At 40.7% G+C, this 16,222-nt stretch overlaps 1 protein-coding gene across 2 annotated transcripts in view; it reads left to right on the forward strand.

Moving 5' to 3' along the window:
• Positions 1–423: 423 nt before the first annotated feature.
• Positions 424–16,222, forward strand: part of SRRM4 (serine/arginine repetitive matrix 4) — a 236,794-nt gene continuing 220,995 nt past the window's right edge. For both annotated transcript variants that reach the window (XM_051972894.1, XM_051972896.1), the window contains exon 1: positions 424–745. In XM_051972894.1, coding sequence (XP_051828854.1) covers positions 615–745 — 131 coding nt within the window. In that variant the 5' untranslated portion in view covers positions 424–614. The remainder of the gene's footprint in view (positions 746–16,222) is intronic.

Here is a 16,222-nt window from a genome sequence, read left to right on the forward strand (position 1 = left end):
CCCCGCCCCTCCTCCCCTCCCCCGACCTGCGGGCTTTTGTTATGCAGATAGAAGCGGGAGGCTGCGAGGGCTGCGAGGGGAAGGGGGAGGGAGGGCGGGGAGGAAGGACTAGGAGGGAGGGAGGGGGAAAGTGGCTCCCGTACGACCAGCCCCCTCTTCCCACGTCACATCTTGCCCGAGACAAAACAGAAGCGGCGCTCGCACACTCGGCACGCACACACAGACGGCCCCAGAGCCGGTGCTCCTGTAGCTGGCCCCCGAAAGCCAGCCTTTCCATCCCCGCCTGAGGGGACAGGGAAGAGCCTGGAAAGGAGAAGGTGGAAAGAAGGAAAGCCTAACTAAAAAGACTGACAGTGCCCTCTCTCCCTCTGTCGGCTCCTAGAGAAACCGAAACACACACACACACACACACACACACACACACACACACACACACACACACACTCCCCTCGTTCTTTCTTCCCCCTGGATATATCAGAGGCTGAGCGAAGCGCCCGGGAGGGCCGGGACCGCGGCTTCTGGGCAGCGGAGCCTCCCCGGAGCGCCCCCATTTGGAACGTACATTTCAGCACTTTGGACAGCGCCCGAGGCTCCGGGGGCCTCCGGGCTGGACCATGGCGAGCGTGCAGCAGGGTGAGAAACAGCTTTTTGAGAAGTTCTGGCAAGGGACCTTCAAAGCCGTGGCCACCCCTCGGCCCGAGAGCATCATCGTCGCCAGTATCACCGCCCGCAAACCTCTCCCAAGGTAATGCTCCCGCCGGCGCTGGGACTTCGGGGACCGGGGCAGGGGCTGGGGAAGATGTGGGGGAAGGCGCCCTTCTCCTAGGCAGTTCTCCGTGTCTCCCTGAGGAGCAGCGGAGCTACTCGCTTAGAGGAGCCTTGAGCTCCTTGAAGAGGTACAGGTAACCTTTCGGAGGAATTAAACTAGCGTCCCCGTGTTCTCAGTGAGAATATCACTTCCTCTGGACAGACGAACGGTGTCGTGAAAGTCCAGGAAAGAATCTCTCGCGTGGCTCAGAGAAACTTTTCCTCCCCCTCGGTTCCGAATGTCTTGGCTGAGGGGGTGGGGAAATGAGGGGAGAAGAAAGCTTTGAAGGAAGGGACGTGGGGAGAGAATGGAGAGCGAGTGGTAGGAAGCCCAGAGCTCGCTAAGTGTTTCACAGTCAACTCAGTAACAGCTGAGCCCTGGACTATTTGACAAAAAAACCCATATGCTAGCCTGTGGAGGTACTGAAATAGCGTGCTGCTCCTTTGTACCTGTGTCCAACTCTTTTCTTCAGCGGCACCTCGCTCTGAAAGCACCCCGAAGTAGGGGGCTGGTGCTTGGTGCTGGTGGGTGTTGAGATTGTTCTCCATAGCGCTACCTTCGAGACTTTCATCTGATTTTCCCTCAGTGAACAAACCCAGTTCTGAACTAAGAAAGGAGGGAGACTCCCTGGAGGAGGGACAAAAAAAAAAAAAAAGGTGGTGAGGAAAAATGGGAGGAGGGGGAACGGGAGAAAGGGAGATGAGGAGCAAGGTGAAGGGGAAATGTGAAAATCAGGTTCATGGACCGACATAAAATTCAGAGTCTGAGAAATTTATATCTCATGAACTGAAAGGTGAGTCCAGAAGGATTTGAGCAGAATGAAGAGGAGAAGTCCCCCAGGATTAGGTCAAAGGAAGCAAATCTGCTAGTATCGGATGGGTGGCTGGGCAGGAGGAAGAAAGGGAGGTAGAAGAGGGCTTGGATTTGGACTGATGAATTCTGGCAGGTTTCCTTAATGAGCAGATTGAAAACATGTCTCAGAAAGTGGCTCAGACATATATCCTGTTTTGGTTGGAAGCAAATCTAAACTTTCATGGGGAAGAGGGAGGTGCCCCATTGATAGAACCACCTAGAACCAACTAAGTTTCCCATTTTATGGCTTTACAAAATGTCCAGGTCTCATATAGATTCTACAGAGAAAAGGGTGCCCTAAAAGGAGATGGGCAGAATTGAAATGCAATGGACCAGCTGGGCGTATCGCCCTGAAAGCTTTGTCATCAGCAGAGCCGGCATTTTCGGGATACACGGAAGGGAGGAGGCTTCCACAGGCACAGGAAGGAAAATTGGAAACAATTGCCCAAAACATTATATATATTATGCTCCTCAGCTTAAAACGAGGAGCTTTGTGGAGGGTGTTTGACGTCAGGGTTTTCATCTGCCTGGGCTGCTGCCATTAACCCCACTGTTGGAGAACACAAAATGATGGCAAAAAAGGCACAGCTTTCAGCCAAAGAAAATGCCCTTGTAGAATGGACTATGTATAATTACACAGCAAATTGGCACTGTGGAAATTACTCCTGAGCCTCCTTCTTGTTATCAGGAAGCCAAGGAGAGGGAGACAGTTTCCTGGAGATGTATTAATTCCAAACAGAGTGTCTAATTTCAGCTCTGCTCTGCCCTCTCATTCTTTGCCCATCAGAGTGGTACTTTCATGCTGTTCTGATGGCCTGCTCCCCAGTCTTTGCAGCTAGCTTTAAAGGATTTCCAAATCCTCACCCCCTTTGCATCTTTGACTCAAGCCCAGTTTTATTCTGTCAGAGATTCCATGTTAATCCCTAGACCATTCTGGATTCTTATAGGTCTTGCAGGCCTTTGAACCCAGTGACTGAGGTTAAGATTTGAAGCCACATGTCCTGATTAATCTCTCTCCAGGATTATACTCTTCAAAGCTGCTGAGATGGGCATCATTTCTCTCTCTCTTTCTCTCATTCTCACATATGTTTGCCCTTTATTGCTTTTTGTTCTAGCCTGGGCTGGGGTGAAAGGATGGGAGAGGAGAGTATTTTTATTAATGCCAAAAAAAAAAGAGTTCTGGAGAATAACTGATTTTTGAGATGACCATCTCTGCTTTTCACTCTCTACTGCTTGCAAAACCTCAATCATTCCCAATTCCAAACCAGCCAGTAGCAAGCAGACATCTACATGCTAAGGTCAATTTCCATCACCTTTCTATAGCAGATGGTAAGACCTTTAACATCTGGAGGGAATTATCCTTTCTACCCAGAACAGAAAAGCAGAGGAAAGGATCAAATCATGGTTCTAAGCCATGGTCCCAGTTGCTTCCCATTGAGGCAATTCGGGATCCCAATCTCATAAGAAATATAGCTAAGGTTTATGAGCTGAGCACAGACCAGAGGCAGAAGACTTCTGTGCAAATAGGAGTCCACTGGAAGGCTGAGCACAGAGACCTATGAATAGCTAATGTAAGTGCCAGATTTGTAATCTTTGTTTTTAGATACTAACCATCCTCCACATTATCTAGCTGCCTTTTTTTAAAGTCTCCCTAGATAACCTAGTGCCCTCGTTTACTTTCTCAGAAGTCTCCATGCCTGAAATGCACTGCTACTTCACTTTCAGAACCATTATTTATAATACTTAACTTCAGATTCCTAGAACCTAAGACAGTTTTGCACATAGTATTATGGATTAGAGACATTGCATTGCATTGAATAAAATAAAATGGAATTAAATTTTCCTTCAAGGCTCAGTCCTAAATGCCACCTCCTCTGTGAAGCCTTTTCTGATTCTGTAGGCAAAAAGTGTCCTCAAATTTCCTGGGAGATCCCTGTCCGGCATTTTCCTTTATTGCTATCGTGCCCTATTGTGTGGTATGCTTATCTAAAGTAAAGCACTTCTAGATCTGATTTTTCTTGTGCATAAATATATGTACATATATTGTATTTAACATATTTAACATGTATTAGACTATCTGCCATCTAGGGGAGGGAGTGGAGGGAAGGAAGAAAAAAGTTGGAACAGAAGGTTTTGCAAGGGTCAGTGTTGAAAAATTATCCATGCATATGTTTTGTCAATAAAAGGCTATAATAAAAAAATAAGTAAAGCACTTGGTTTGGTGCTAAGCAAATCAATAATAGGATACTTGTCCATATGCATAGATTTTATGAACATGAAATAAAATAAATCTATAATCAACATGCCCCCTCTTCAGTGTCCACCCCATAATGCAAGAAGGTATGCCAATTATAATAGATTTAAAATTCACTGAACAGCAGCCAAAAGTAAGATTTAAATGTTGGAGCAAATTTCTTGGTGTCAATCATTTAAAAAATTTCCCCAACTCATGAGTTCTTTGAAGGGCACCAAACATAGGTCTTTTCCTCTTCCCATTTGATGCAGATAATAAGTATTATAAAGTCAAAACTCCCCCGATACACACCTGTAGGATGAATACACAAAGTGGAGAAACAATGGTCCCACCGCAGCATTCCCCTTATTGCTTGGTAAATACTCTGGATTTTTGTCTGGGCTAGAGTAAATCAGGCAAAGAATTACCTAGATTTACTAATGGAATCCATTTGGTACTTGTCAATTTCAGGGAGTTTGGTACATGGGAAGTTCTTAAATTTTAAGTAAGTTATAAATGTCTCATTTACTGAGTTGCAAGGGATGAAATATTTGTCACCTTCTCATCTCTTCCCCTAAACTATCGCATAGATTGTAAGCTTCTTGACGACAGGGACTGTTTCATTTTTGTCTTAAATAGTGCCTGGTGCATGGTTGGTGCTTAATAAATATTAGTTGATTAATTGCTCACCTGATAGCCAATCTTGTTCACCCACGAATGCTATACAGATGTGAATTTTAGAACACTCCAATCTTTAAAGAATCAAAGGTGTGGGCAAACCAAAGGGCAATGCAGAGATTCATGGTATATGCAAACATCATCTTTCCATTGCTGGATCTATATAGAGAACTGGTATAATGGATATTATTGAGAAAATCTATTCCTCAAAAGAAGGGGAGCCAGTTAGGTAACTAGATCAAAAGATAATGGTTAGAATTTTTCATTGTGACCCATTAAATGTAAAGCTACCTAGAGAAAAGAGTAGACTCTAAGGAAGATTAGTCATCCACAATGAAGTCACAGGTAGTTTATAAAATATATTGGGGAGGGAACACCCATTAATGAACTACTGGAAATAAAATATAAATAAACTCCCTGAGAACAGAAATTCATTCATATAATTTCATGGTCAATCCAAACAAACCTCATTATAACATATCACTTGGAATACCAGTAGGAATTAGCAAAAGATCTGAATGTGGTTTTTTATATTGCTTTCTAGAACATGCCAGATTCCTGGCATAGTCCAATAACTCCTTAGAGAAATAGATTAAAATATATTTGAAATTAGTATATAAATTATTAGTAGTGAGGTATTCTGATGCATTAAAACCTGTTCTCTGAAGTGGATAAATATTCCTTTTATAGCCCCCCCTCCCTTTTCCTTCATGCAACTAATTTTCTTGGCAAATAATTTCTTTGTAGAATGGCAACAAAGCAGACTACAGGCAAATAACTATTAGAATTCTCTTAATTTCTAAATTTTCTTTCATTCTAAATTCTACATAAAGAAAGGATGATTATGTCATAGGGGCAGTAAAAATTCTCTCAAACCCTGTTAATGCCAGATTATGCCTTCATGCCAATACATTAGTTAGCACATCTATGCATAATATATTTTCAGGGGCAGGGCTGAAGGTCTACTTGGATAAGGTTTCATGACAGACAGCCTGTGGTAAAGACCCAACCTGTCCCAGGTAATGAATAACCCTGGCCCTGAAGACTGATGGGTAGTTGTTTTATTTTCCCTTGGGGAAAGGGATTGGTATCATTTGTGTCAAATATCTCTCTTTCTGAAAGGCAAAATTTGTTAGATAAAAGGAGGGAAATCAGTGAATGGTCATTTAAGATTTCTTATCACTCTTGATCTGGAAACTAGGGTCTTAATAAGGAAAATTCTATTGATGTGAAAGAAGAAAGAAAGGAAGGAAGGAAAGAAGGAAGGAAGGAAGGAAGGAAGGAAAGAAGGAAGGAAGGAAGGAAGGAAGGAAAAAAGGAAGGAAGGAAGGAAGGAAGGAAGGAAGGAAGGAAGGAAGGAAGGAAGGAAGAAGGAAGGAAGGAAGGAAGGAAGGAAGGAAGGAAGGAAGGAAGGAAAGAAGGAAAGAAGGAAGGAAGGAAGGAAGGGATAGAGGAAGGGAGGAAGGGAGGGAGATTGGGCACAAAAGTGAACCAAATGGTCTTTCTTCCCAAATCTCCCCACATATTTGATATTTTGAGCATTGCAGAACAAAATTTTGCAAATAAATTTAACCTCTTCCACTGACAGAATAAAGTACTATTCTCAAAGATCTTGAAATACAGACATCTCTTTGCGATGATCTAAGTTCTGGTTTGAATCGGAACAGAAACAGATTCGAGACCAAATGACCCTCTTGGACCTAAAATTCTAGTTAAGCTCCCTTGTCTTTGGTTCTAGGAAAAAAAATCCTTAAAATCCCAATTCCAAATAATCCTACAAACCTCAAACCCAGCCTTATTTCTGAGGAAGATGAGGGTTGGAGTTGTGAATTTCTTGTGATTAACAGCAGGGGAGAAAGGTTAAAAGAATTATGAGTCAGGAATGAGTAGAGTTTTCTTTTACAGCACTAAAGTGTTAACTGTAGTCTCAAAAATAGTTCTGGATCTTATTTTCTTTCATTGGTTAGAAAAACCAAATGATCTCTGAAATAGAGTTTTTTCTCTATCTAGAAAGTTCTATTCTATGTTCTCCTATTCTAAATAGTCTATTCTATTCCATAATGTTCTATTCCACTAAGATTTTATAATATTCTAATCTGGCCTAGTCTAATCTATGGTATTGGGGAGACATTCAAGTGCAGAGAAAAGAGTTCTATTTGGAGTTGGAGAATATGAGTTTAAATTTCAAATCTGCCTCTTACTAAGACTGTCACTGTGACCTTGGACCTGTGGGTTTCCACATCTCTAAAATTGGGGGTTTAGATGAGATGCTCTCAGAGGTTTCTTTCCACTCTTATGTTCTGTTGTCCTAATGGAACTTAAAATCCATTTCTCTCTTGAGGGACCAAAGAGATAAAATGACTTGGCCATGGTCACTAAGCAACTGAGTGGGAGACAGAGGGTAACACTGAAGAGCACAATCTCTGGTCCTGGATTCAAATTCCACCTCTGAGGGTTGTTACATGTGCGATCTTAGGCAAGTTAATTTACCTCTGTGTAGCTAAGGTTTCTCATCTACAGAATTAAGATATAGGACTAGACAGCCTCAGAGGTTACTCCCAAATCTCCATTTATAATTGCATTAACATGGTGGGGGGAAAGCAAACTGCATGAACTAGAGACGCATAGTCTCGTATATAATCCTTTTCAGTTCTGCAGTGTGTATGGAAAACTTTTCTGTTTGTATTCTTTGAATTATAAATTTCAAAGTTTTAAACCAAAAATTAAAAAGAAAAAAATCTGAGGAAAATATAAATTTTAATAAATGATAAAAACACATACAGAAAATGGTAAAGCAGGACCCCCAATTCGGGTCTTCTTGACATCAAGTCTGGTACTATTCATCTCTCCCACAATCTCATCCACATTGTCAATATTGTAATAATCATCTCAGTCATTATAACTAACATTTATAAAGCCTGTGTATGATGTGCCAGGCAGGATGCTAAACACTTTACAAAAATCATCTCATTTGATCATCTGATCCTACCTGGTGTGGTTGTTATTTATATCTTCATTTTACAGATGAAAAAACTGAGGCTGACAGAAGTTAGTCACATGGTTAGTAAGCGTCTGAGGCTAGATTTGAACTGAAATCTTCCTGGTTCCGGATCCACTCTATCTGCTCTGATTCCTGATGAAATTCAAGGTGTCAGCCTCACCCTGACTGCAGCGAAACTTATAAGATACAGCTGACCCACTTAGGAACAACCTAGGAGAAGCTAATGTTTAAAAAACAAATGAGCAAGTGCTAGATTTAGCTCTGCCCCAGGAATCCCAGAATCAGAATGTCAGGGTTGGAAGGCACATCAGAGAGACCAAGCAGTCTAATCCATATCTAATCAGGAATCCCCCTCTAAATGGCCCTGACAAGTAGTCACTCGGCCTTCGTAGAAGTTCCAATAACAGAGAGCCCACTAGTTTCCCAGGCAACCCCCCCCAGGTTGTAATAGTTCTAATTCTTTGAAAGGTTCTCTGGACATAGAACTGGATTTTGCCTCTCTTCAATTCCTAGCTATCGCCGCTTGTTCTGCCCACTAGGGCCAAGCTCAACAAGTATAATTCTGCTTGCACAAGACAAGCTTTCAAATACTTGAAGATGGATACCGTGTTCCTCCCAAATGTTCTTTTCTTCGGGCCAAAAATCCTTGGCTCCTTCAACCAATTCTTATTCGGTGTGATTTTGAGACCCTTCATCACTCTGTTTGCCCTCCTCTGGACCCTTCCAAGGATTAAGACATCAGTCAGCGAAAAACTACTTAGGAAGTGCTACGTACTGGACACTGGATTTCCAGAAACAAAAATAAAAGTCCCTTCCCTCAAAGAGCCTTTTATTTAGTTTTATTTAGTGATGTATAAAACATCACAATATTATTCTAGTATTACATATAATTATATAATGGGCAGCTAGATGGCGCCATAATGGATAGAGCTCAGGGCCTGGAGTCATGAAGACTCATTTTTCTGAATTCAAATCTGACTTAGTCAATTAATCACTACCTGGCCCTGGATAAATCACTTCTATTACTGCTTGCCTCAGTTTCCTCATCTATCAAATAAGCTGGAGAAGAAAATGACAAATCACTCCAGTATTTTTTGCCAAGGAAATCCCAATGAGATCATCAAGAGTAAGACAACTGAAAAACAAATGAACAATAATTATGATATATTAACATAACAGTTATATTAATATATTTATGTGTGTATATATGCAGATGCTCATATATGATATACATGTGTGTGTAAATGTGAAATAAAAGGTGATTACAGAAGTGAATATTTTTTTGGCAAGGCAATAGATACTAAGTGACTTGTCTGGGGTCATAGAGCAAATAAGTATTAACTATCTGAAGCCAGATTTGAGCCTAGGTACCCATGATTTTAGAGTGTACTCTACCCACTGTGTCATCTATCTGCTCCTATGAAAATGAGCATTTCCCATGTTGACAAGGAGATTCAAGGGCAACAGTGAACTGGCCTTTGACCACTACTAGGAGCTTACAGTCCAACCAGGGGAGGCAACATGTAGCTACCAAGATAATTATCAATGTATGCAAAATAAGTACAAGGCAAATGGAGAAATGAGCATCAGAATGAAATGGCTTCTCATCCTGACATGATTCTTGTTCAAAGAGTAATTGTTGTTTTTCAATCATTTTTATTTATGGCTGACTCTTCATGATTCCACTTGGGGTTTTCTTGGCAGAGTTATTGGTGTGATTTGCCATTTCCATCTCCAACTCTTTTGACAGATGAGGAAACTGAGGCAAACAGAGTGAATGACTTGCCCAGGGTCACATGGCTACGAAGTGTCTGAAATGAAATTTAAACTCAGGTCTCCCTGACTCCAGAATCAACACTCTGTCCTAGCTTCTTTGCTTCCCAGCTTCTCCTCAAAGACTAAAGTATTCTACAAACTGCAGAAGAAGAAAACCCACAATTAACTGGGAGTTACTGTTTAAATAACAAACTGTATTCCATAGTCTTCATAGGTTTCAGGTGAGGATCTGACACAATTTGAACTCCTAAAACACTGCCCCATGTAGAATATGAAAATCTCTTGATGGAAATAAAGATAATAATAACGTCAGAATTCTGGTAACTGATTTTCTTTGGGCTTCATGTTAGAGGATCCTTGTTATTTTCAAAGAGATGTGGAAGAGTTTTTTTACTCATGGGCTAGTCACACTTTTTTCCTGGATCTCATCTTCCCTCATCCATAAAATAAAGGAATTGTATTAGATGGTTTCTGAGGTTATTTCTGTCACCAAATGTATGATCCTAAGAACCCATCTCACTACATTAATGGAATATATTTGGCTGATAGGGACCTTATTGTTGATATTATTATTATGCTTCTTTTAAACTGAATTCTTATTTACATGTTTGTTTTTTGCATTTTCATCACTTCCATATCTCCCCTCTTTTATCCAGTGAATTATCCTTTATAACAAAAAAATAAAGACAAAAAAGCAGCCCCCACAAAAAAACCAACTAAGACACCAATCATTTGTGACACCATGTGTTGCACTTAATACTTACTTTTACTCCAAGGACCAAAGTCATGGTCTCTCAGGTCCCCATGGTTCCCCCTTCCATTCCTTTAGAGTTTAAATTAAATCAAAAGATAGAAAAAAACAATCATAATTGCTCTGAACCCCCAGTTAGGAAAATTCCTAACAGAAATTTGGCTCTCTGCCTTCATTTGCATTTTATATTTGTCTCTAAGCAACCTCTGGCTTTTTTGTGGTGGAGGCAAAATTCAAGTTACCAGAAATGTATGAGTTAAGAAGCTCTGTCTTTTATTAGGCGAGGTACCATGATGGGGGAGTTGGGGGAAGAACAGATGTTCCTTTGGAACTTCTCTCAGCATTTTAAGGAAACAGGTACAACTGGTATCCTCAGCCCAACCTTTCTGCTCTGAGATGTCTGTAGGTCAAAAAAGTCTCTTCAATCTCTCCCTTTTCTTAAATAGCTCGGTCTTATTTTCTCATTTTCTTTTCTTTTCTCTTTGCAGCCTTAGTACCTATCATAGTGTCTGGCACATAACAGAAGATTAACTAATTATTTATTGGGATTCAGTGTCACAGCAGAGTTGAACTTATACTTTCCGATTCCAAGTCTAGAAATTCATTCACTGCTTCTTGTAAAATACCTTATCTGAGCAAAACATTTGACAGTTTCCAAAGCACATCCACATAGTAAACTAATAATTCATTCACTGAAGTTAGAAAATGAAACAAAACTTATAATTAGTAGTAATTTGTGCAGCATTTGAAAGTGTATGAAGTGCTTTACAAATTTATCTCACTTTATCCTCACAATGACCCTGGAGATAGGTGCTATTATTATCCCTATTTTACAGATGAGGAAACTGAGGCTTAAGTAACTTGTCTAGGGTCATACAATAAATATATGACGTAGAATTTCAATCAAGTCTTTCCAATTCTAAGTGCAGCATTTCATCCACTGTACCATCAAGACCTTCTATTATGTGTCTCTCACAAAGATATCCAGTCATTTTATTCATCATTGCAACTGCAAGGTCCCTGTATTTAGAATTAGGGGAACAAGGTTAGAATACAAACTCTGCTGCTTGCCAGATGGGTGAGCTTGGATATATGACACATCTGTGTTTACCTCAATTTCCTCATCTGTAAAATGGGAACATTGGATTTCAGTTGGATTTCAAACCTCTTCTGTGTCCTGGATCCCTTTTGCAGTTGTGTGAAGCTGGCAGATACCTTCTCAGTATGATGCTTTTAAATACATAAAATATGATATATAAAATTACAAAGGAAATTCAGAGTTTTGAAATTTATTAAAATACTTTCTCCCTAAGAACCAAAATTATGGGCACCAAGTTAAAACCTAAGCTAGATAATCTCTCTAAAATTTACTCTAATCCCTAATCTATCATCACTGCTCTGAACTTGACAGGTCCTCATTTTCCAAAGAAGTTGCGAAGGTTTAACCTAATGTTTACCCTTGACTGTGTCTCAGTAAATATTAGATAATGGCCAAGTAGGAAATGGGGGGCAAGTCCTGATATGGGGGTTAATGGAGATGGTATCTCATCCAGATACGGTAACTAAATCACTGTGTGACCTCAAGAGAGTCTCCTAGTCTCTCTGGGGCGTAGTTTCATCATCTATAAAGTCAGGCTCCAAGAAATAGTTTTGCAAATCCCATGAGGTCATTGAGTTGATTCCCATGAAATAGCGAATAGGAGATCTCCTTGAGGAAAAAATACAAGGGTTGAGAATGAACATAAATAAGGAAGAATATAGTCCATGATGCATGTTTATCTATCCATCCATCCATCCATCCATCCATTCAAAAAACCTATACTAAGTGACTATTTTGTGCAAAGACCTCTTTTTAGTGACCCAATGCATATTGAACTTGGAATTTGGAAAACCTGAGTTCAAATTCTGTTTCAGGGACTTACTAGCTTGTGACCCTGGGTAAGTAGCAAACTCTGCCTCAATTATTTCATATGTAAAATGTGCTTATGATAATAGTACCTACCACATTCTTGCTGTGATGTACAAATGATATATATTTAAAGCAATTTGCAAACTTTAAAGTGGTGTATAAATGCTAGTGGAGGAAGAAGAGGAGGAGAAGGAGGAGTAATAGTAGTAGTAATTGTTGTTGTTAGTCATGGGGATTCAAAGATGAAAAATAATACACTCTCCGTTCTTAATTAGTTTACAATTTAAAGGGCGAACCACATTGTCCTTTTGCCTGGGCACCAAAGCAGATTACTGTTTCACCAAATTGTCATAAATTTATAACTGGAAGGGACCACAGAGTCTATCTATTCCAATCTTCTCAGTTTACACAGAAGGAAACTGAGGCCAAGAATTGTTATCATGATTACGATAATCAAGATTTGAACTCAAGTCCTCTGACTCAACCCAATGATAATCCAAGTTCTTCACAGGATAGCCAACTTCAGGTTTACAATCTGCTCTAATAAGGGGAGGTGTGGTAAAGATCATCCAAAACAATACATAATTCCCCCAAATAAATATATTTGTCTTTAAAATAGAAGATATTATGGAAGAACAGCAGGCTCCCCCCACCCCTTTATGTTTGGTCTGAGTTTGAGATTAGTATGGAAATATGGACTGATAGTGAATTGTTTGGGGAGGGAAGTGATGGTTTAAGAGGAATACAGAACCATACAATAGAAATAGCCCTGACTCTGAAGTCAGAGGACCTGTGTTCAAATTCTACATCTATTAACTACCTGTGAGACCTTAACCCCAAGGGTTCTCAGTTTCCTCATCTGTAAAATAATTGGATTAAATGACTCTCAGATTCACTTTAAAATTTTTGATCCCATGACCTTATTCTGGTGAACGTCATGAAGTTTTTCTTCCTTCAGTGGTAAAATGAAAAGATTGGACTTTATTATGACTTCTCATATCCCTTTAGGGGCAGCTCACTGGCTCAGTGAATAGACCACTGGGCTGGAAATTAGAATGACTCATTATCAGGAGGGCAAATTTGGTCTCAAATACTTAACTAGCTGTATGACACTGGGCAAGTCACTTTCACTCTGTTTGCCTTAGTTTCCTCATCTCAATGAACTGGAGAAGAAAATGGCCAAACCGTATCTTTGCCAAGAAATGAGCTCATGAAGAGTCAGACATCACTGAAATGACTCAAAGCTCTTCCTCCAAGCTCCAAATCTCCGATGCTATGATTGCACATCATCTGATATGTTTGTGCCTCAGTTTCTTCCCCTTGTAAAATGAGAGTAGTGGGCTTGCATGGGTCCTTCCACCTATACATCTAGTATCCTTGTTGCCTGAGGGCAAATAAGCTAGAGAGCCGGGCTTCTCCTCGAACTTCTCTCTCCTTTTGCCACCTTTTCTACTTCAGAAGGGTGGCTGGTATTCTCACTGCAGAATAGTCCTCCCACCTTCAAGGGAATGCTGGTCAGCTCCTCTGCGCTCCACCCCCACATCTTTGTGCCTGGGAACTCAGCGATCTCCAACAAGGCTGACTTTGAACAGACAGCATCAGGAAGACCAGATGGAGAAGCCGGGTTTGTTATGGACAAGCATGAAATTGACAATCTCTCTGATTGCGATCAATCAGATTAGGAAATTGAAAAAGACACTGTTTAGACTTCCAAATAGCGGAGGCAAATCTTGTTTCCACGGAGAAGAGGTTTGGGTATTACTCATATTCATGCATGAAAACTGAGATGTCCATTCCTCTTCCCTCCCCCTTTTTGTTTAGCTGAGCTTCGGTGGACACACACACACACACACACACACACACACACACACACACTCACACACACACACTCTCACACAACTGCTAATGAGGGATCTTACTGAAGGATCTTGTACATGCCAGAGCTTGAGTGCAGGAGCTCCCGTGAAATAAAACACCAAATTAAGATGTCATCCAGACAAAACCTATCCAAGTACAGGAACAATGCTGAACCCTAAAATAGTCATTAAGTAATTCACATCTACATGTGTCTTTTCAAAACAAATATTAAGAGGCTTTGGACTAAAATGCTCATCACTGGTTGATCTCCCTGCCGACGGTCGGATTCCCAGGGCTCAGCTCCCAGTGGCTGCACCACCCACTGACAGATTCCCTGAGGATTATTCAAAGAGATTCTTCTCCAACTTTTTAAAAAATATTAATTCATGAGAAGGAGTTATTATTTTTTCACTTAATGGCCAGCGGCCAATTAGGAAGGAAGACAGCACCCATTGAAGGTGACGAATCTAAAGCAGTCTTGTGTCTCTAATCAGGAGTTCAGATAATTTAAAAATATATCACACAGCAGAAAGGATCTTTAAAGATCGAGACAAGTCTTTCATTTTACCCCACTCAATAAACTTCTATGGTTCCCTATTACCTCAAGGAGCAAATAAAAACAACTTTTTGGCATTTCATTCTTTTCACAGCATGATTTCCACTTATCTTTCTAGGTTTAGACCATTTCTTCCCCCTGTACTCTATGGTGCATTCAAATCTTACTGTTCCTCATCTAAGGCTTCCTCTATAGCTGGATGCACTCTCCACCACCTCTACCAACCTCCCACGTCTTCAAATCACCAGTTTTCTTCAAGACTTAAACACTGCCTTCCACGTGAAATTTTTCTGGATTCTCACAGCTGCTGATGCCCTGCCTCTCCCTCAAAGCACCTTGTATTAATTTTGTACTAAACTATATACATGTAGACTATAAGAATGGAGAATGTTTTCCTTTTGTCTTGAACGCTCATGACTGGCACATAATAGGTTCTTCTTGACTGAATTCCAGAAGAGCCACTTTAGAAGTGAAGTCTTTCCTTCAAAGTCATATATATAATAAGGATGTCCTTCAAGACTTAAAGAAAACTTAATCCAAGAGTTCTGAACTTTTTGTCTGTGTTGTATTCCCCTTTAACAGTCTGGTTAAATATATGAACCCTTTATCAAAATCATTTTATTAAAGGCCTAAAAGAAGTCCTTAAAATTGCAAAAGAAACCAATTATTTTGAAATGCAATTATCAAATTTAAAAAATCACAAGTTCATGGGCCCAAGTTAAACATTCGAGAACCTCCTTGTTTGCTTGCTAGAGCAACCAAAGTCCAAAAAGAGTTATCTCTCCAGGGGACACCCAGAAATTAAATGATAGAGGCAAATTTTGGATCTGGGCCAAGCATTAATTCAGGCAGAATAGAGTACTGCTCTATTCACCTGCCCCCTTCCTTGCAAAGTGACTTGCAGACCCTATCCTGGGTCTGACATCACCCCTTTGGTCTACTTTGTTCTTGCATCAACAAATACAAGATGCCTGGTGAGACATTCAGTGTTGACCTCTGGGGATTTCCTATATCATTTACGGTGAAATGCAGGTAGCCTGAGCTCAGGGAATAAGAGAATCCCTGTGGGAGGTCCATCCCTATAGCAATGCCCAGCAGGTGATAAGGTTTTGCTGTTTCAAGAGTCAGGTTTCAGGGACTGCAGCCAGCTAGCATCTTTTATTAGACCAGCCATCCAAGCTCTTGAGCTTCTTGAGTCCCGGTTCCAGTTAGTGCAACTGATCCTAACTCCCCAAAAAGTGTGAAGGAGGCAGAAGAAGTGGGAAATGGTGGGAGGTCAGAGAAGTAGGGAACCTGGGTGGATTCAGATCATGTGGAAGATGGGGTTAAGATTGGCAAGATGTCCATGGTGCTATTCATGTTTTTCTAGGGAATGAAGACTGACATTGAATAGTACAAAAGAGTAGTATTTATTGGAAAGACCTTAATTTTCATTAATGTATTAGTTGAAGTAGAGGTAGGATGGTTAAATGGGACTGATTATAGGCTGATTGGGGCTTGGGTGATGTCTTGACTTGCAAGTGAATAGGATTAAGGGAAGTAGAGATGTGCAAAGTCATTAACCTCACTTTCTCCTCCTCCAGAGTCAATGGAGTGCAACAGCAAGACCTAGGTCAAGACAACTGGTGATTGTGCCCCCCTTCCTCAAAGCTTGAGGCTGATAAGACTCTGAGTGTTAGAACTAGAGAGGGCCTTAGAACACTGAATGAATTCTGGACGTGCACAGAAGTGCATGGCTAAACTTGCTGCCAGACTACTGAGGCTGGTAGGGAGCTCTGAGAACCAGGGGGGTTAAAGCCAA

This window comes from Antechinus flavipes, chromosome 1, assembly GCF_016432865.1.
Source record: "Antechinus flavipes isolate AdamAnt ecotype Samford, QLD, Australia chromosome 1, AdamAnt_v2, whole genome shotgun sequence".
Lineage (NCBI taxonomy): Eukaryota > Metazoa > Chordata > Mammalia > Dasyuromorphia > Dasyuridae > Antechinus > Antechinus flavipes.